This window comes from Polypterus senegalus, chromosome 5 (genome assembly GCF_016835505.1).
Source record: "Polypterus senegalus isolate Bchr_013 chromosome 5, ASM1683550v1, whole genome shotgun sequence".
In the NCBI taxonomy this organism is placed as follows: Eukaryota; Metazoa; Chordata; class Cladistia; order Polypteriformes; family Polypteridae; genus Polypterus; species Polypterus senegalus.
Genome location: NC_053158.1, coordinates 16,801,919 through 16,822,383, shown reverse-complemented (window position 1 = coordinate 16,822,383; position 20,465 = coordinate 16,801,919). Strand labels below are relative to the sequence as shown.

General features: G+C 42.7%; 1 protein-coding gene across 1 annotated transcript in view; it reads left to right on the top strand.

The window, feature by feature from the left end:
* The first annotated feature begins 6,472 nt into the window (after nucleotides 1-6,472).
* Nucleotides 6,473-20,465, top strand: part of cd226 (CD226 molecule) — a 59,602-nt gene continuing 45,609 nt past the window's right edge. Inside the window, exon 1 of the mRNA XM_039754350.1 lies at nucleotides 6,473-6,719. Coding sequence (XP_039610284.1) covers nucleotides 6,587-6,719 — 133 coding nt within the window. The 5' untranslated portion in view covers nucleotides 6,473-6,586. The remainder of the gene's footprint in view (nucleotides 6,720-20,465) is intronic.

The following is a 20,465-nucleotide window of genomic DNA, read 5'->3' as shown; positions in this document are numbered from 1 at the left end:
GACTTTCCTTCTGATTTCTGACGCATGCCATCCTCCGTTTACATGTGTTACCCATGACTGTTCTCCAGTTTGTCGCTATGTACAGTAATATAGTACGTAAAGTTAATAACGTGTGACTTTTTTAAATACAGATCAGGCTCCAGATGGGCTGGTTCACATGTTAGCACGGTAGAGAAGGGGGAAATTGGCAAGCCCTGAATTCACATGCCCGGCTTATTTTCTTGTTTGTGCCCCGGAGTCCGTAATGGAGGTACCTGCCCCCAAAAGAGGAGCCTGAGCAGAAGACAACAAGGAGAACAATGTGCGGAGAGAAATCAGGGAGACCGCAGGTTAAAAGGAAGGTAAAAGTAAAGGAGAAGAGCTGGACTCGTGTTGAGTGGAGGCATTCAGTCAGGGAAGTGAAACGTGTGACCGACTCTGAAAAGGGGGGAACTTAAGGATCGCTCTCATTGAGCATACTGGGAATGGGGTCTGTCTTTGAACTGCCTTTCCCAAAGTTTCTTCCATTTTTTTTCCTACTAGGGTTTTTTTTTTTTTTTTGGGAGGTTTTCTTAGAGAGGCATGGCTGGGGGGTCTTTCAAAAGGCAGGGTCTGTTAAAGCCCATTGCAGCACTTCTTGTGTGATTTTGGGCTATATAAAAGTAAATTGCATTTTATTGTATAGTTTCCGTCTCCATTTTACAAAAAAGACATAGCGGCACTGGAGAAAGTCCAGAGAAGAGTGACTAGGCTGATTCTGGGGCTGCGAGGTATGAGCTGTGAGGAGATGAACCTTTTTGATTGAAGCAAGTGGAGATTATGAGGAGACATCATTGAAGAGATTACAATTTGGAAGAGAATTAGTCTAATGCTGCGGTGGGTTGGCACCCTGCCCAGGATTGGTTCCTGCCTTGTGCCCTGTGTTGGCTGGGATTGGCTCCAGCAGACCCCCGTGACCCTGTATTCGGACTCAGCGGGTTAGAAAATGGATGGATGGATGGATTAGTCTAATGTCGTGCTTCTCAAACTCGGTCCTGGGCACCCCCTGTGACTGCAGGTTTTTGTTCCACCCAGCTTCATAATCCGTGACAACACCTGATAACACTGAGATCATTTAATTAGCTGGGATTTTTTTTCTTTCATTCTACATTCAGAAAAGAACAGCAGCATGATTTTTACTTTTGTAAGACATTTAGAAATATTTCTGCTTTTGCTATAGATAGAACTGCTTAACTCTCTTTTGTTCCTTTCATTATACAGTAAAACCTTGGATTGCGAGTTATTTAGCCTGCGAGTGTTTTGCAAGACATATAACATATAAGCAAGCAAGGTCTTGAAGTACAAGTAGTCCGTATACACTTCGTCTGCCAAGCGCAACGTGATCACAACTGAGCCGATGGTTCTTCTCTCTCTTGCTGGGGGATTGTGGGTAATCGCTCGGTCTCAGTTGGTGTGCCTCACTCATATAGTCAACGTCCGTACGAGTGTATACTGTTTATTATAGCACTGTGACCAAATGTGTGTGTGCCGTGACGTACGAGTCCATGTCTTGCACCTTAAAACACGAGGCTGAGTCTCAGTACTTTAGCAACACCAGCTTTATTCAGTGTGAAACAGGAACAGCACGGTTATTTATTGTAGCGGGACACAGCAACCAGGCAGGGTCGGGGCCATCTTGCACTTATAATGTTCCTTGCATCACCCATCGACGGCAGACGCTTATAGCATGACTGCGATCTTTTCGAATTCGCTTTTGCAGCATACTGCTACAGCGCTGGGAGCCTGGGGTTGCTTCGGGACGCTCTTCCGCGTGTCGTCCTGTTGGGGGGGGCGGGGGAATCCCAAAAGAGTTTAGAAACCTTACAGAGCGTAAAATATTTTTTTTATTTTGTGTCCAAGTGCAGTGACTCTCCAGGCAAAAGCAACTGTCATTGGATAGCTTAACTTGTTAAAGTCGCAAAAAAGTAGAAAAAGATTCTGTTAGTCTGAGTGAAAGTCGGCCTACACAATAACTCTCCTCCTCTTCCTCCTCCTCTCCTCTCTCTCATCTCCCTCACATCAGCCACGATTCTTTTTAACCGTAAAGTGCAGCTTAATTTGTTTTATGTATTTTTACTTTATATTTTCTATTAACAACTTTTATATGAATAGTTTTGGGTAAATTTGCCTTGATATACGAGTGCTTTGGATTACAAGCACGTTTCCGGAACGAATTATGGTCGCAAACCGAGGCACCACTGTATTTTGACCCTTCTCTGTGCAGTTTGCCCCTTCATTGTGTCTTATTAATGACAACTAGCCGACGCCCGCCATAGCATACGCGGTGTAAGAATAGGAACGGAAAAAGGAATTCAGAAATCAAGAAGAAAGAAATACTTTTTGAAAGATGCAGTTGTGAACAGGTGTTTTGCTGGAGATGACAGATAATGAGTCGAAACATCTCACCCTAGAAAAAGCCACATACAACAATAGTTTTGTTGCATGTACCTTGGATTTCCTGGAAATGTGGATGGTAATATGATCATTTTGCCTACACGTACGTTGTTATTTTCAGCCTTTGCTTGCAGTGCGTCTGATAGTCCTTGGTATTGTTCCACGCACAGATCTTGTTGATGTAATCTGAGATAGTTGAGACGCGCGCCGTCTGTTTTAACATACGCATCTACGACGTATTATTGGAATAGTTTGCCACTGGAGTGCAAAATACTAAATGTATTCCTCATTGATAATCTGTACGTGTAAAACTGGCATTGAGTAAGCCTGATTCGGTTAGCGGTTCTTTTATCGGGAACATGTTGTAAATGTTTGTGCCAGCCAATGTCTCCGTAAGGGAATAAAAGTGGGTAAACCATAGGATCACAATTCATATTAAGCGTGGAAATCTGTTTACAGGAGTTGTGTATGGGATAGATGCAAATGTCCATTTTGGCAGGGGGTTCGACATCTTCTCCGACGAAAATAGCTGCAACATCGTGTGACATGTCAGGGCATTGTATCGTCGTAAATCCTGCCCAGGGTTTTCCTTGAAAACCATTTCTACAGATGCTGTTGGATTGGACTGAGCGATTTCATGCATGTGTTTGTATGATTTAGTGAAGGGGTTGATGGTTCTGAGCATGGGATGTAGCTGGAGAAGTACATTTTTGCTACATGCAGAGTTTGCTTTATTTTGTAAGCGTACTTCAGTAGTTTGCGGCGTGTCAAAAACATACAACTATCCATATCCTGGAGAGGTAGAAGTGTTAGCGTATAGTGGAGAGATTTGCTGATAAATTTGTCCGTGTATTTTAAAACAGTATGGCCAGGAGGTTGAGTTATCTGTGCACCCATGGAAGCAAACGCTAGAGAAGAGTTGTATTCTCCAATGTGTTCACGATAATTTTTACCTTCTGATGTTTGCTGTGTAAGAAGCTGTTGTAAAGACACAGGTGGCTCCCGCAAAGGTGGCAAAGCTACTTTAACCGTTGTGGCAGCACCTCGAGTACTTGTTGGATGTATTACACTCAGCAGGACAGTATAGTGCATGACAGTGTTTGCACTGCTGGTCTGGAGTCCCAATGTTGTACTCTTGGACGGGAAGACAGGAATGAGGTGAAGAAGTATCTGTGGTAACAGGAAGAGGATTGTGTGTATGTCTGCTGAGACTGCGTTTGGTTTGGAAACGTTGCTTTGCAGATGTCGCATTGCAAGACTTGCGAAAGAGTTTTGTTGTGTTTAGTCAGACAATCCTGTGTAGTGTACTTCTTATTGCATTTCTGGCACTCATATTGTTGTTGGGAAGAATGCTTTTTCTTGTGTTTAGCAAGTGAGGTGCGCGTTTGAAAAGTTTTGTTGCAGGAATCGCACTGGAAGAATGTGTTACTGGAGTGGGAATCAGGTAATTTTTCAGCGGAGTGAATTTTTGTGTGTTTGTGAAGATAGTTCTGTGTTGTGAAACGTTTTGTGCAAGTGTGACACTGAAACAATTTGTCGTTGCAGTGAATTTTCTTGTGTTTGGCAAGGCTGTGTTTTGTTGTGAACGGTTTACTACAAATGTTGCAGAGGAGGGTTATACCAGTAGACGAAACTGTGGAAGAGAAGAATGACTGAGGACTGATGTGTTGGTGTTATCAGAATTATATGCTGCTGTGGAGACATGATCGGAATCAGTAGGAGGGCTTCATAGTGGCCATTGTCCAGTTGTCCTGAGTACAGGTGGTAAATGAATGCAGTATTTCCAGAATTGTAAATGCAAAGCGGGATGAAGATACTGTCGTTCATTTAATATAACGAAAATAGCAAGGTGTATGGGAGGCCGCAGGCAGCGTGGGGAAGGGTTTGGAAGAGGACGAATAGGAATCGAGAAATGCCGTGTCGGCTGCGTGTGGGCGGGACTGGTTTTGAAGTGGAAGCAGGACGAACCAGAAGAGAAATATATATAAGAGATAAAAATGAGCAGAGCAAACAATACAGAATAATCAACGGCCGCAACTACTTTAGCAGCAGACCCACTAATTAGTAAATAATGGATTAATTAAACAATTAGAACACCTGGAAAAGTAGAATGAAAATCAAGATGAAAATATTGTTAAAAAGAAAAAATATACTGTATATATTTCTCCCATATAACTAATTGGTACATTTTAACAATTTTTTCTTTTTCACCAAACTTGCTTTTCTAATTTCTATAATAATAATAATAATTCATTACGTTTCTATATTCTTCCCAAAACACAGAACTTGGGAAATAACACATCACTTAATTATCCCAGGAGTCCAATTAAAAACAGAAGCTGGTTGGAACAAAAACCCACAGACCAAGTTTGGGAAGAGCACTGGTCTAATGGATACCAGTTGTTGTTTTAAAATGAGTTCAGCAAGAAGATGGGGACGCAGTTGGAAACTTAAGGGCGTATTTTGCACACAAAGAACCACAGACTATTGGAATAAATTGCCAAGTGCGACTTTAGGGGCCTTTTCTTCATCAGAGGCAGGGAGAGATCCTGCCCCAAATATCTCAGGTTCTTGTTCACGAGTGAGGGAAGAATGGAGCGTGAGATCGATAGGCGGATCGGTGCGACATCCACAGTGATGTGGGCTCTGCATTGGTCTGTCGTGGTGAAAAAGGAGCTGAGCCGTAAGGCAAAGCTCTCAATTTACCAGTCGATCTACGTTCCTACCCTCACCTATGGTTATGAGCTATGGGTAGTGACCGAAAGATCGAGATCGTGAATACAAGCGGCTGAAATTAGTTTCCTCCGCAGGGTGTCTGGGCTTTCCCTTAAAGATAGGGTGAGAAGCTCAGAGTAGAGCCACTGCTCCTCCGCATCGAGAGGAGTCAGATGAGGTGGCTCGGGCATCTGATCAGGATGCCTCCTGGACGCCTCCCTGGTGAGGTGTTCCGGGCATGTCCAACCGGGAGGAGGCCCCGGGGAAGACCCAGGACACGCTGGAGGGACTATGTCTCCCGGCTGGCCTGGGAACGCCTTGGGATTCTCCCGGAAGAGCTGGAAGAAGTGGCCGGGGAGAGGGAAGTCTGGGCCTCTCTGCTTAAGCTGCTGCCCCCGCGACCCGACCTCGGATAAGTGGAAGAGGATGGATGGATGGATGGATGGACTTTAGGGGCCCTCAAATCTTGACTTGCGCAGTCTCAGTGAGTAGGATAGATAGGCTTGCTGGGCTTTTCACATCTTCTCTGATGTTCTAATGACAACAATCATTTCGAAGGACGTGTACTTCTGAAAGAGTCGCTATCTCTATCCCTGGTTCACACACCCAGACCTCTGGAGCCAGTTATTTTTGCAGGCTACTCAGTCCATGATGTTTCTGTATGTTCTTGGTGGTCGCCCGGTGTTTCCAAGTATTAATGATCATTCGCATCCATCCATTATAAGACTGCAGGAGTTGGAACTTCTCTTGGTGTCCACATGACCATCATCATCAAATTCTTCCATGAGAACCCTGAATACCATGAGGACTAATTGGGGTCATTTATGTTAGGTAGAATAACTAGAGGGGGCTGGGTGGTCTCGTGGCCTTGGAACCCCTGCAGATTTTTTTCAGACCTTCCTTTTATTCTGTGTTAATTAGTGTTCCCTAATTTGAATGACTTATTTTGCCTTTTCTTTTTCTTCATCATGTAAAGCACTTTGAGCCACATTATTTGTATGAAAATGTGCTATAGAAATTAAAGTTGTTGGCAACTTTGAAGCCAACCCTGGAGCGCAGAGCCACTCATCGCAGGGCCCGTCCAGTCAGACAATTTGAGTTGCGAGGGGTGACCATGTAAAGCCACGCAAACATGTGGGTAACGTGCATAACATGCACACACACACGCAGTGGCCGGGACTTGGAAGCTGTGACTGTGACACCGTGACACCCCCTCACAACTCTCATCATCTGCTCTTCAGCTTAAACTGACAAATTCTGAAGTCCTTGTAGTGTGCTGAGGTCCTTCAGTGCTTTGTGGAAATACTGACCTTTTTTTTTTCTTTCTGGTAAATCACATGATACACGGGTATCTTCTTTGAAGGTTGACGAGACCCTCACCGAAAATGATGAGGGGGCTTAGCAGAGAAAAGGGGAAAACAAAACCATTTGCGAGGTGTGCGCGCTGACTTCAAGTGTTATGTTTCAAGGAAACAGGAAACTCTGGTTAACACTCGGCGGCCGTCTGCACAGACAGAGCGAGCGACGCACGATGGAGGGCAGGCGCGTGGACTACCTGATCTTCAGCATCACCCTGCTCAGTCTGCACGGAGGTAACAGTCCAGTGGCTTCTTTTTTTTGTAAATAGTGCAACTTAACACACATTTCTAAAAACTTGTTAATAAATTCTCAAAATGGGGCGATTGTGTTAAAAAAAAATCAAGCAGACATATTTAATGGTAAACAGAGGAGCTCGGGCTCGGCTAAGAAGGTGAATTGTATTGAGAGGAGTGGAATTACACTCTGTGGTTAAAATGTATTCAGTTATATCAGAATTGTTATGCTAATTGATTTAATGAAATGTTTATAAGGAATTAGCTTAGCAGTGCAGTGGCTGACGCTGCTGCCTAACAGATCCAGGGTTGAGTCCCGCACTCGGTCATTGTCTGAATGCCCTCCCTGGGTCTGTGTGGACTTTCCTCTCGGATCACCAGGGATGTGCAGATTTGTTAAATATCCGCCTGATCACTATCTTTGTGGGCTTTGGACATTTCTGAGGGATTTTCTCTTTACTAAGTAATCAGTCGAAACTCTGGATGATTAGAAGTTTCCTTTAATTATAGCAAGGGAGCTCATCCCAGTCACCTTAAGGAGGTTTCAGGCTGAACTGAGGTGGTACTGAAATGCCAGGGGTATTTATAATTCTTGGACATCCAATGGAGGCCGAGGCAATCAGTACATAACTGCTAGTTAAGAGTGCTGCTTCTGTTATAAAAGTCTGTCCTGGGAAGATAATCATGCTAATCACACTCACTTTTGGGGTGTGACGTCTGTGCTGAAGACTCTGCACCTTAGTACAAGTAAAACATCTCAGCTTCACGTTCTCCCCAATGCTCCCCTTAAACTCTACAGTTACTTGGCTCCTTTTGTTTAATTAATTACATCGGAAGGCATTGGATATCAGAAAGCATTTGATGAGGTGCCACATGAGAGGTTGGGCATCAAACTAAAACAACTGGGAGTTCAGGGTGATGTTTGTAGATGGGTGCAGAATTGGCTCAGTCACAGGAAGCAGAAGGTGATGGTGTGAGGAACCTCATCAGAACTGGGTGACATTAAGAGTGGTGACCAGCAGGGGTCAATGCTAGGGCCGCTGCTGATTTTAATAGAAATAAATGGTTTGGATGGGAATATATTGTAAGTAACAAGCTGGTTAACAACAACCACATTTACTTCTATAGCATATGTACATACAAATGATGTAGCTGAGAGAAAAAAGACAAAATAAATAAGAAAATAGAATTAGGGAACCCTAATTAATACAGAATAAAAGTAAGGTCCGATGGCCAGAGACGACAGAAAAACAAACAAAAAAAAAAAAAATCCAGACGGCTGGAGAAAGAAATAAAATCTGCAGGGGTCCCAAGGCCACGAGACCACCCAGCCCCCTCTAGGCATTCTACCTAACATCAGTGACCTCAATCAGTCCTCAGGGTATTCAAGGATCACATGGAAGAACTTGATGATGATGGTCATGTGGACTTCTGGCCTTTAGTCCATCAGGGTAGGGACATCACGGTGCTTTGATCAGGCTGCGCCACCACAGAAAAGCAAAAAAAGAACAGGAGAGAAAGTAGGGGTTAATACAGCCACCAGGAATGATAATGAAAATTAAATGCATATACAGAGTATCAGGATTAAACTAAGATGAAGCTCTGAGAAAGTCATGTTAAAGTCATGTGTTTTTAGCAGTTTTATAAAGAGCTCCACTGTATCAGCCTGATGAATTCCTATTGGCAGGCTATTCCAGATTTGAGGTGCATAACAGCAGAAGGCCGCCCGCCTCATCACTTCTTTTAAGTTTAGCTCTTGGAATTCTAAGCAGACCTTCATTTGAAGATCTAAGGTTACGATTTAGAGTGTAAGGTGATAGACATTCTGAAATATAAGATGGAGCAGATTATTTAAGGCTCTGTAAACCATAGGCAGTATTTTAAAGTCAATTCTAAATGGCACAGGTAACCAGTGTAGTGACATCAGAACTGGTGTGATGTGCTCAGATGTGCGGATGATGCCAAGCTAGATGGATTAGCAGATCATTTGGAATCCATTAAATGTTTACAGATGGACATGGACAGCAAACAGGCTTGGGCAGATTTGTGGACGATGAAATTTAATGCCAGTAAATGTAAAGAATTACACATAGGAAGTAAAAATGTGAGGTTTGAATACACAATTGGCAGTCTGCAAATCGAAAGTTCACCTTATGAGAAGGATTTAGGAACAGCAGTGGTCTTGACTCTATCAACTGCCAGACAGTGTTCAGAAGCCATTAAGAAGGCTAACAGAATGTCAGGTTATATAGCGCCTTGATGTGTGGAGTACAAGTCACAGGAGGTTCTGCTCAAGCTTTATAACACACTGGTGAGGCCTCATCCTGAGTATTGGGTGCAGTTTTGGTCTCCAGGCTACAAAAAAGGACATAGCAGCACAAGAGAAGGTCCAGAGAAGAGCGACTAGGCTGATTCAGGGGCTGCAGGGGATGAATTATGAGGAAAGATTAAAAGAGCTGAGCCTTTACAGTTTAAGTGAAAGTAGCTTAAGAGGTGACATGATCATGACATGTTTACAATTATGAAGGGAATTTGTCCAGTGGAAACTTATTAAAGGTAAATTTGGCACAAACATTATGAAATTTTTCTTCACACAGAGAGCAAACAGACAAATGGAATAAGTGACCAAGTAGTGTGGTAGACAGTAGGACTTTAGGGAATTTGGAAATTCAACTTGATGTTATTTTGCAAGAATTAAGTGGTTAGGACTGGCGAGCTTTGTTGGGCTGAATGGCCTGTTCTCGTCTCGATTGTTCTAAAGTTCTAATTGTTCCAAATGAATGAAAGTTGGAGATTTCTAGTTTTGTTTTTGTCATTCTTCCTACTTTTAATCTGACGATTGTCACTGAGTGTACAATTTCAGATATGCCACTGTAAGACAAGATGAAAATGCTCAGTGAAGATTGCTGTACAGATTAGTTACATATGGGACAGTATGGGAGTTGAGAAACACTCTGCTGCATCACATATTCAGTGTTCTAGGGCCTCATTTATAAAAAATATTGTGCGGATTTGAGTGTGAAAGTATGTGCACACCAAAAAATAGGTAAATATGTGTGGCAAAAAAAATCGGGTTTATAACACCAGCCGTATGCACTTCTCGTTGCAATTCAAATTGTGCATTAATAGCGGAAGACTGCCTTTTGTAGTGCATATATATATATTTGATTTTGGTGTGCAGAGACTCAGTCATTTCATTGAGCGGGGGGAGACTCGATTGCCTTATTGACTAGGGGCTGGGGGGTCCCCCTTGTTCATTTCGATGCTCAGAGACTCGAGTGCTTCTTTGACTAGGGGCTGGGGGGTCCCCCTTGTTCATTTCGATGCTTTTCCCTTGATCATTTTAGTGAGTGGCGACCCAATAGACACACTGAGCGGGTGTTTGTTGGGGATGGGGGATTGGTGAAAAGGCCCCTTGTGGTCATGCATGACCCCTGGGTACAACCCCAGAACACCCTGATAGTAGGCATGATACTGTTTTGCCCCTGCACTTGTAAATAAACTGCACTTTCGTGCTGAAACCCAATATTTGTGTCTAAATCTCTCCTGCTTGTCCTGTTCGACCCCAAACTACAAGGACACCCAATGTGTAGTTTGGTGTTGTATGAGGGGCGTCACAGAGTGGCATGACCAAAAACGGAATGTTCATGATATCGTTAATGACTTTGCGAGGAGAAAAGCAAGTGTGGCCACCAGGGGGCGATCCATGTCCTCAAGCACCTGACACAATGGCACGGACGCCAATGAATTAAAACACAAGGAAGATGTGCCATTTCAGATATTAATTTGAGAAAAATATCAATAGATGTAATTGTCTGCTGGGAAAAAAAAATAAACTCCACCCTTGGCCTTAGAAGCTGCTGTTGCCCCCTTTAGCAGAGATGACTTCTTGTGGCATTTTGCGTATCTGCCCACCAGTCTCTGACATCAGCTTGGTGTAATTTTTGCCTACTTCTCCATGCAAAATTCCTCCAGTTGTAAGACGTTTGAGGTTTTTCTTGACGTACTGCACGTTTCAAACCCAACCGCCTCATTCTAAATCAGGACTTTGACCAGGCCAGTCCAGTCCATCACCCTCCATTTCTTCTTTTTGAGCCATTCCTCAGTGGATTTGCAGGCGTTCTTCAGATCGTTAACGTCTTGAAAGGTCTGTTTCTGGATCAACCTCAGCTTTCAGACAGATGTCCTCACATTCTCCTCAAGCACACTTTGATATGATGCACAATTCATAGATGACTCAACGACTTTGGCAAAGCACACCCCGATGCCATAACATGTTCACACCAGGTATGAGGTTCTTCTCCTAAAATGCTGTCTTCAGTTGCACCAAACATGTCTACTGCTATTGTGGTCATGCAGTTCTATCTTTAATTCAGCTGTCCAGAGCACATTGTTCCAGATGGCCTGGTCTTTGCTTAGATATTCATTAGCAAATTCTAGTCCTGCTTTGATGATCTTTTTTGCACAGCAAATGCTTTGTCCTGGCACACCTCTCACACAGGCCAGATTTGTTCAGTCACTTTCTGCTTGTAGATGTGTGCACTTTGACACCAACTTTTGCAAGATTTTTACCTGCCAGGTCCTGTAGTAAAATAATGGGGTGTCTTGAAGACTTGTTTTGGAGTGAATCTGCTGGGATGGCCAGTCCTGGACAAATTAGCACTCATTTGAAATCCTCAGCACTTGTAGATGATTTTCCTTACAGTGAATTGAGTCATTTCTCGTGATGTGGTCATCTTTCTAAATCCCTCGCCAGACTCCTAGACATCCATCATCTTCTTTCTGAGTGAGCTCTTTTGATCTTGGCATGATGACACGACACACGTCAACTGCTGCTTACTCACTGAGGAGGTTCTGATCATTGTCTCTTAATCTGGAACTCCTGATTCTAACCTGACAAATTTGTAGTGGTGATAAATGTAGAGGTGGTGTTACTTTATCCATGTGACAGACTGTGACGATGTGGGTTCTGACTCCACACTCCCATCTGATTTTTGGGAACCCTTGAACCCAACACCGTCGATAACGTAACCAAGTGAGCTAGTCAGTGAAGGCAATAATTCAGCAAGGGGTGGTGCAAAAAATGCATCAGTGCTTTTATTAAAAGAAACAATCAAAACAGGTGTTCCAATAAATAGTGCAGTTCAAAAGTTCTTCATTAAATAAATAATCCATAAAAAGAACGTGGAGGTAAAACCAATAAATAGAAAAAAAACACAATCCTTAAAAACCAGAGGTTAAAATCTACTCATGGAAGCAGTCTTTAAAACAACAACAAATCCAGTGCATCGTTTCTGTTAGCGTCTCACCTGCTTATCCCGTTTGGGCTTAGCAGCAGGCAAGACACTCTCTGAAGTTGCCCTCCTCTTACACACTTTCGCGAGACTGGAGACCTCCCGATCCCTGGCTTCGGTTTGGCTCTCATCCCAGACCCCGAGACTTGATTACCCCAATGGCCAGGACGCACACATTGGGGACTCCACCACCAAGTCTCCCGACTTCCGCTGCCTTTCCACGGCCTTCTGTGGCTCGTCGCCTTCCGCTGGTCACTCCCGCTACCTGGTTGCTCAGCAGGAGCAACATCCACTGAAACACCTGGGTGACGGCCTTACACCCAGCTTCCTCACAGCTGCCCTCAAGCGCTCGATCGCGCACTCACCACACGCACGCACCGCCTGCTTCCTCGCTCCCTGTAACCTCCGTCCTCTTTTCCTCTCTTTTTTGATCTCAATCTTTTTTTTTCATCCTCCCTATCTCAGCCACCTCACGCTTTTTAAAATGACGCGGGCCACAGCAGCTGCAGCATTAGCCACAGGACAATCACGAATGTGGGCAGTTCCTCACCTGTGCACTAGGTGAGAAACGCCCACCCTACGGATCGCCCCGCGGCCCACTATGGCCCAACGTCCCCTCGCTAAGCCGCGAGCGCGGTGATCATTTATTTAAAATGAATGGCCTTTGCTCAACGAGCTGTGGACCCATAACACCAAACAGACCTCTGTTTTTGTTAATTTAGATTATGAGAATGAATACAGCAGGTCAATTTTATTTGCCACTTGCCATATCGCCTTCATTTGTAGCGGCTGTTTGCATGAATATCTAATGTTTGCTTGTTTGAAAAGTCAACAGTGTCCATGGGGTGTACTTATGTTTCTGTGTGTACAGCACGTAGTATGTGGTATCTACTCAGATAGTACGGTGAGGCCATTAAATTGTGTTTAGTATTCTGTTAATACAAACAAGTATCGGCGTTTGGCTGACTAAAGCACTTTGTCTTGACGTGGCTACAGGTCTTTACTGGATGGTGGCAAAGGTCATGCCAGGGGTGGGGTGGGCAATGTCAGTACGCAGTGGCTGCAAGTTTTCATTCCAATCCAATTGTTTAATTAGAAACCAATCCTTGCCAATCTCAGACCTTATTTAATTTTATGGCTTGTTATTCTGCAATGTTAGGTTCTTCTATCGTAGAATTTTTCCTTTCCAAGGTTATCATCTAAATGATTTGAAGCCTAAAACGGATAATTCTCAGTCTGTCTCATTTCTCTCATAAGTGTTTTATCAAACCAAATAGTGAACGAGGAATCCAAACAGGTCGAAATGGAAATAACTTAGAGGGAGAACTGCTGGCTCCTTTGTCATTTGTATTTTTTTGCCGTTAAAAAGAACAAGTATAGCTGTTTAAGACTAAAATAAGCAATTAAGGGTGGGCAACCTTAACAAGCGAGACCACTAAATGTCATTTGAGCAATAAGTGGCTTCAGCAGCAATAATTGACCTCTCATTAAATAACTGGGTTGGAACAAAAACCTGCAGCCACTGCAGACCACTAGGACTGACGCTGCCCACCCTGGATTAAGGGGAAGGGACCCAATGTCTTATCAGGCCACGCGGCCAATGGACGTGAAATCTCTCGTGCATGTGTTCGGTCATTGTCAGAACTATGTCTTCATAAATGTTTAGGAAGGGATTTCCATTTGAGGATTCTATTGTGGGGCGGCCCCTTGATTTATTTCTCATCCATCCATCCATCCATCCATCCATTAATTTTCTGCAGCTTTTTCATGTCCGGATCACAGGGGCAGCAGTCTAAGCAAAGATTCCCATAGTGTCCCGTTTCCCTGCCAACTCCTCCAATTCCATCCCGGGGGGATACTGAGGAGTTTTCCTAGGCTACCCAAAAGTTATAATCTCGTCATCTTCTGCTCCTGGGTCTCCTACTGAAACATCTTCCTATGTAGGCATCCTAATCAGATGGCAGAACCACCTTAGTTGACTCCTTTCAATGAGGAACAGCAGCAGCTCCAACTCTGAGCTCCTCCCGAATGTCTGTGCTCCTCACCCAGTCTTTAAGGCTGAGCCCAGGCACCTTTGGAAGAAAGCTTGTTTCTGCTGCTTGTATTCATAATCTAATTCTTTCAGTCACTACCCAAAGTTCGTGACCATAGGTGAGCACCGGGACGTGGATAAATGAAGAACTTTGCCTTTCGGTTCAGCTCTCTTCACTGCCGCCAACATATAAAATGTCTGCATAACTAAAGACTCCATTTCGATCCACCTGCTACTTTCGCTCGCGAAGAAAACACCAAGGTACTTAAACTCCTCCGCTTGAGGCAGTATCTCATCCCTAACTCTTTTCTGGCAGAGAACCGTGACCTCAGACCTTCCTCATCCCAGTCAGCTGCACACCATCCTTGTGTAGTTCTGAGGTCACAGCACGATGAGGCCAACAGGACCACATCGTCTACACCAGGGGTGCCCACACTTTTTCGGCTTGCGTGCTACTTGTAAAATGACCAAGTCGAAATGATCTACCTACATTAAAAATACTATATACATACAGTATATATATATATATATATATATATATATATATATATATATATATATATATACTGTGTGCACAATTATTAGGCAAGTGAGTATTTTGACCATATCATCATTTTTAATGCATATATTCCAACTCCAAGCTGTATTAACTTGAATGCTTATTGGATTTAAGCACGTCAGGTGATGTGTATTTGTGTAATGAGGGAGGGTGTGGCCTAAGGAGATCAACACCCTATATCAAGGTGTGCAGAATTATTAGGCAGCTAGTTTTCCTCAGGCAAAATGGGCCAAAAAGAGATTTAACTGACTCTGAAAAGTCAAAAATTGTAAAAGTCTTTCAGAGGGATGCAGCACTTTTGGAATTGCTAAGATATTGGTGTGTGATCACAGAACCATCAAACATTTTGTTGCAAATAGTCAACAGGGTCGCAAGAAACGTGTTGAGAACAAAAGACATAAATTAGCTGCCAAAGATTTGAGAAGAATCAAGCGTGAAGCTACCAGGAACCCATTATCCTCCAGTACTTTCATATTCCAGAGCTGCAACCTACCTGGAGTGCCCAGAAGTACAAGGTGTTCAGTGCTCAAAGACATGGCCAAGGTAAGGAGGGCTGAAACCCAACCACCACTGAACAAGAAACATAAGTTGAAACGTCAAAACTGGGCCAAGAAATATCTGAAGACAGATTTTTTCAAAGGTTTTATGGACCGATGAGATGAGAGTGACTCTTGATGGACCAGATGGATGGACCTGTGGATCAGTAATGGGCACAGAGCTCCACTCCAACGTGGAGGTGGGGTACTGGTATGAGCTGGTATTTTTAAAGATGAGCTAGTTGGACCTTTTGCATTGAAGATGAACTCAAAATCAACTCCCAAACCTACTGCCAGTTTTTGAAGACACTTTCTTCAAACAGTGATACAGGAAAAGACCATGATTTTTATGCAGGCCAATGCTCCATCACTTGCATCGAAGTTCTCCACTGCGTGGCCAGCCAGTAAAGGCCTTAAAGATGAAGGAATAATGACATGGCCCCTTCCTCATCTGACCTAAACCCTATCGAGAACTTGTGGGCACTTCTTAAACGCTAGATTTACGGGGGAGAAAAACAATACACCTCTCTGAAGAGTGTCTGGGAGGCTGTAGTCACTGCTCCACAAAAAGCTGATCGTCAACAGATCAAGAAACTGACAGACTCCATGAATGGAAAGGCTTATGACTGTTATTGGAAAGAAGGGTGGCTATATTGGTCATTGATTGATTGATTTATTTTTTGAAATGTCAGAGATGTTTATTTGTAAATTTTGAGGTGTTTGTTTATTATTCTCACTATAACAGATGAAAATAAACAAGTGAGATGGGAAAATTTTCATTTTTCCTTTAGTTGCATAATAAATCTGCACACTAATAGTTGCCTAATAATTGTGCGCACATATGTATTCCCCTGATGATGTTCACACTCACATTTCCGTTGTGAAACATTCAGGTTTCAGGTTTATTAACATTTTGGATTGACTGATAGCACTGTGTTTGTTCCATATTAAAATTAATCCTCAAAAATACAACTTGCCTAATAATTGTGCACACAGTGTATATATATATATATATACTGAGTATACTTTATACCTAAAATAAATGTTGTTGTACCTTCCATAACTGAATGACCTTTATGGCACAATAACACTATGGTCACTACAGCATTTGGATCTAATAATCTTCATGTGGGAAAAGGCTGACTCGCATAAATAAGTAGAGCCGAATAATGCAGTCAAGGAGCTTTTGAATTCAGCTGAGTGAAAAATGACGGCCGTCTGATTAACTGCGATTTTAGTTCCCTTTCTTTTCTCTTTGTCAGATTGCTTTTCAGAAGGAAGTCAGTTTCGTAGTTTTTATGAACAGTTCGAAAGTGCCTTTCCACATTTTCCTTCTTTGGAATAGCAGAGATAGATTGACAGATCAGACAAACGCACTTCGATTGTGACACTGTGAGAGAAAAAAATCCTCTTCTAATTACACATAAAGCCCATACTCTCCCCAAATATTTTTTTTAAAATCCCTTCTTTAGTCGATATAAATTGGAAGCTAACTAGATCACAGCCGGAGTTTTGCAGTAGCTCGCGCGTTTGATCGTGCATGCGGGATGACCAGTGTCTTAGAAGAAAGGAGATCTCAGACTGGCTGCCCTGTATGTCAATCAAGTGGCAAATGCCATAGGGAGGATATATGATAGACTAACCTTTAAAAACATTTTTTTTTTTAATGCAACGCGATCTACCTGCACTACCTTTGCGATCTACCGGTCGATCGCGATCGACGCATTGGACACCCCGGGTCTACATGAAGCAGATATCTGATCCTGAGGTCACCGGACTGGACACTCTCCACTCCTTGGCTGCTCCTAACAATTCTGTCCATTAATCAGCAGGCCTACTGGAGTCCAATTCTCAGTGGGAATGAGTCTGACTTACTGCTGGCAATGCAGTTTACTGTCCATTATTAGATTATTAAGCAGGTAGGACCCACAAAATAGCCCTCGATTAATGTGAGGGACGTATTAATTATATTATTATATTTTTGTTGGAAACCGTGAAGGCGGAATGAGTAGTAATTGGGCATTAAAAAGTTGGTACGACGCTGGGAAAATTGCACCGCAAATGAAGGTGACTATGTAGAAATGGGATGTCATTTGTTTTAGAAATACTTATTAAATAGAGTTAAAAAAAAGTGCGGAAACTTTTTGAACGTCCTCTAAGTTATATCTGAGTTATTTTGTCATTTCACGCATTTCAACTGAAACCAGTTATTCCATCTTTTATTAATCTCTGTCCACTTCTCCTCCTAGAAGTATGGGTGGTGACTCTGAATATGAACGTGAGGAAAATTTTGGATTCATTCCGAGTTCCTGTTTGTTGTTATTGCCCAGTTGAGTGTCTGCTTAGGATTTTAATGCACAAGACATCCTTAAACAGTTCCATCGTTCTTATCCTTCTAAATGTCATGGATATGTTCAGAGTCATTATCTACTCAAGGGGGTTTTATTGTAATTTATCGAGCTCATAACCACACGGCCAGCCACTATTTCAGAGACATCTGTAGACTTTAAAATGGTCAATGCAAGTCTTCATAAGTCAGGAGGAGAACCAGGGCCACAACAGGAAGAGACAGATAGTCTGTGGTGAAAACTGATAATTGAAAACTGATAATTAACACATGAAAGAGAAGCTATCAGTGTGGCATTCGTCTGCTCAACACAAATTCATTTATCTTTCTAACCTCACAGAAGCATTTCTGATTTGGGTCTTTTACCAGCACCACGTGCGAGGTGTTTGACTTCATAAAAACCAAAATGTGAAGCTGGGTGAAGGACTGCATGTCAAGAATCGACTCTGTATTAGGCTTTCAGTTTGCAGTTTTTTTACACTCTTAATGTAATAAGTTGAATTAACTTCATTTTGCTTCCTTATCTCTAAATTATACAGACAGACCGAAATAGACACTGGATAGATAGCTAGGAATGCTACCAAAGAAAAAGGAAGTCATCTCTTTGGAATTCCCCGGATTTCTTACCAGTAAAATGTGGCCTGGTCTTCATCTACAGACGTGGACACATTTATTGGTACCTTTACAGCTTGTTGAAAAAGTGTGGTGTGCCTCTTGAGAAGTGTCTACCTGCATGCCTTTGATACGTCATCGAGACGTGTGACGAGATCAGGTTCTGCTTATTTTACAAAGATCTTCGACAATGGCCCAGACATACAGCATTTGTTAGTACCCTTAGAAAAGATCAAAAATAGTTTTGATTAGCGTGATTTGTCAAACTATCTGTTTTTTTAAGTTTGTATCACAAATGTCTCCATTCATGCATGCAGTCAGTTTAAATGCTGCTGTTTGATATCATCGTGTGTCCCACACTCCACATGGACCAGAGAAGGCAAAGGAGAGAGTTGACTGATGAGGTCAGAAAGAAAATCAGAGACAAGCAATTGAAAGGCAAAGGCTAGAAGACCATCTCCAAGCAGCCAGTTGCAAATATTATTAAGAAGTGTTTAAGGTCCATGAGACTGTAGCCCACCTCCATGGAAGAGGACTGCAAGAGGAAAATCAACCTCAGAATGGGCAGAAGGTTAATGAGAATGGCAGACAAAAAAATGAGGACAGCCTCCAAAGAGATACAAGCTGAACCCCAAGGTCAAGGTCCATCAGTGTCTGATCACACTGTCCATCGCTTTTTGGCTGACAGTGGGCTCAATGGCAGAAGATCCAGGAGGACTCCATTGTTGACTAAATGAAAAATGTTAAAAAGCTAGAGTGGAATTTGCTAAAATGTCTATTGACAGGCAGCAATGCTTCTGGGAGAATGTCCTTTGGATAGACAAGACAAAAACAGGAGCTTTTTCTCAAGTCACATCAGCGCTGTGTTTTCCTTCAAACACAACACTTATTCTGCGGTGGGCTGGCGCATTTGTTCCTGCCTTGTGCCCTGTGCTGGCTGGGATTGGCTCCAGCAGACTCCCGTGACCCTGTGTTAGGATACAACAACAACAACAACATGTATTTATATAGTACATTTTCATACAAAAAAAAATGTAGCTCAAAGTGCTTTACAAAATGAAGAATTGAAAAATAGAAGACACAATAAAAAATAAAGTCAACATTAATTAACATAGAATAAGTAAGGTCCGATGGCCAGGGTGGACAGAAAAAACAAAAATAAAAACTCCAAGAGCTGGAGAAAAAAAATGAAATCTGCAGGGATTCCAGACCACGAGACCGCCCAGTCCCCTCTGGGCAATCTACCTAACATAAATGAAACAGTCCTTTTTGGATTTAGGGTTCTCATGGAAGGACTCGATGATGATGGTCACGTAGACTTCTGGCTTTCAGTCCATCAATGTTGGAGCATCATGATGCTTTGAGTAGTAGTAATAATAATAATAATAATAGTTGAATAATGACTGACTGACAATACTTATTGTGAAACATGGAGGAGGCTTGGTTATGTTTTGGAGCTGCTTTGCTGCATCTGGCATAAGGTGCAAGACATTCTGGAGTGGAACGTACTGCCCAGTGTCAGAAAGCTCTGTCTCAGTCGCAGGTCATGGACCCTCCAACAGGATAAGGAGCCGAAACACACAGCTAAAAGCACCCAAGAAAAGGATAAGAACAAAACATTGGACTTCTCTGAAGTGGCCTTCTATAAGCCCTGATTTGAATCTTATTAAAGAACTGAAACATGCAGTTTAGAGAAGACCCCCTTCAAATCTTGACACAGGTCTGCACAGGACGAGTGGGCCAAACTACCAGTGGACAGGTGCAGAAGTCTCACGGAGAGCTCCAGGAATTGGCAGTAACTGCAAACTCTAAAGGTTTAGCTGAAAGGTCCTGTCATTTTTGTTCATTTGTGTTATGATTTGAATTATTCTGTTAAATCAAACCACTAAAGCAAGACTGATTTTCGTTAAGTATGGAATAAACAATGATGGATGCCTGTGACTTTCGTCAATTTCAAATTATTTCAGAGACAATTGCAGGCTCTTCTTCAACAATTTTGTCCACGTCTGTATGTCCCATTACACACTAACACAATATAACTAAACAAATAACACACACACACGCAAACACATTTGGACCTTTCATGTCTTTATTGAGCACATCAAGTAGTCATTCACAGTGCAGGCTGGACAAACTAAGTGAACCTTTGATTTTAATGATGTTCTACCACCAGAAACCCCCTCCACCAAACACTTCCAGTACTGTAGTTGTTTCAAGGACTTGAACAGCACTGAGGATGAATTTTGGAGCATACCTCCTTACAGATCTGTTCAGCTCAGTATTCCTTACGGGCTGTCTCGAGTGCCCAGACCTCTGCAGATCATGCCACGGCATCTTACTTGGGGTACGCTCAGGACTCTGACCTG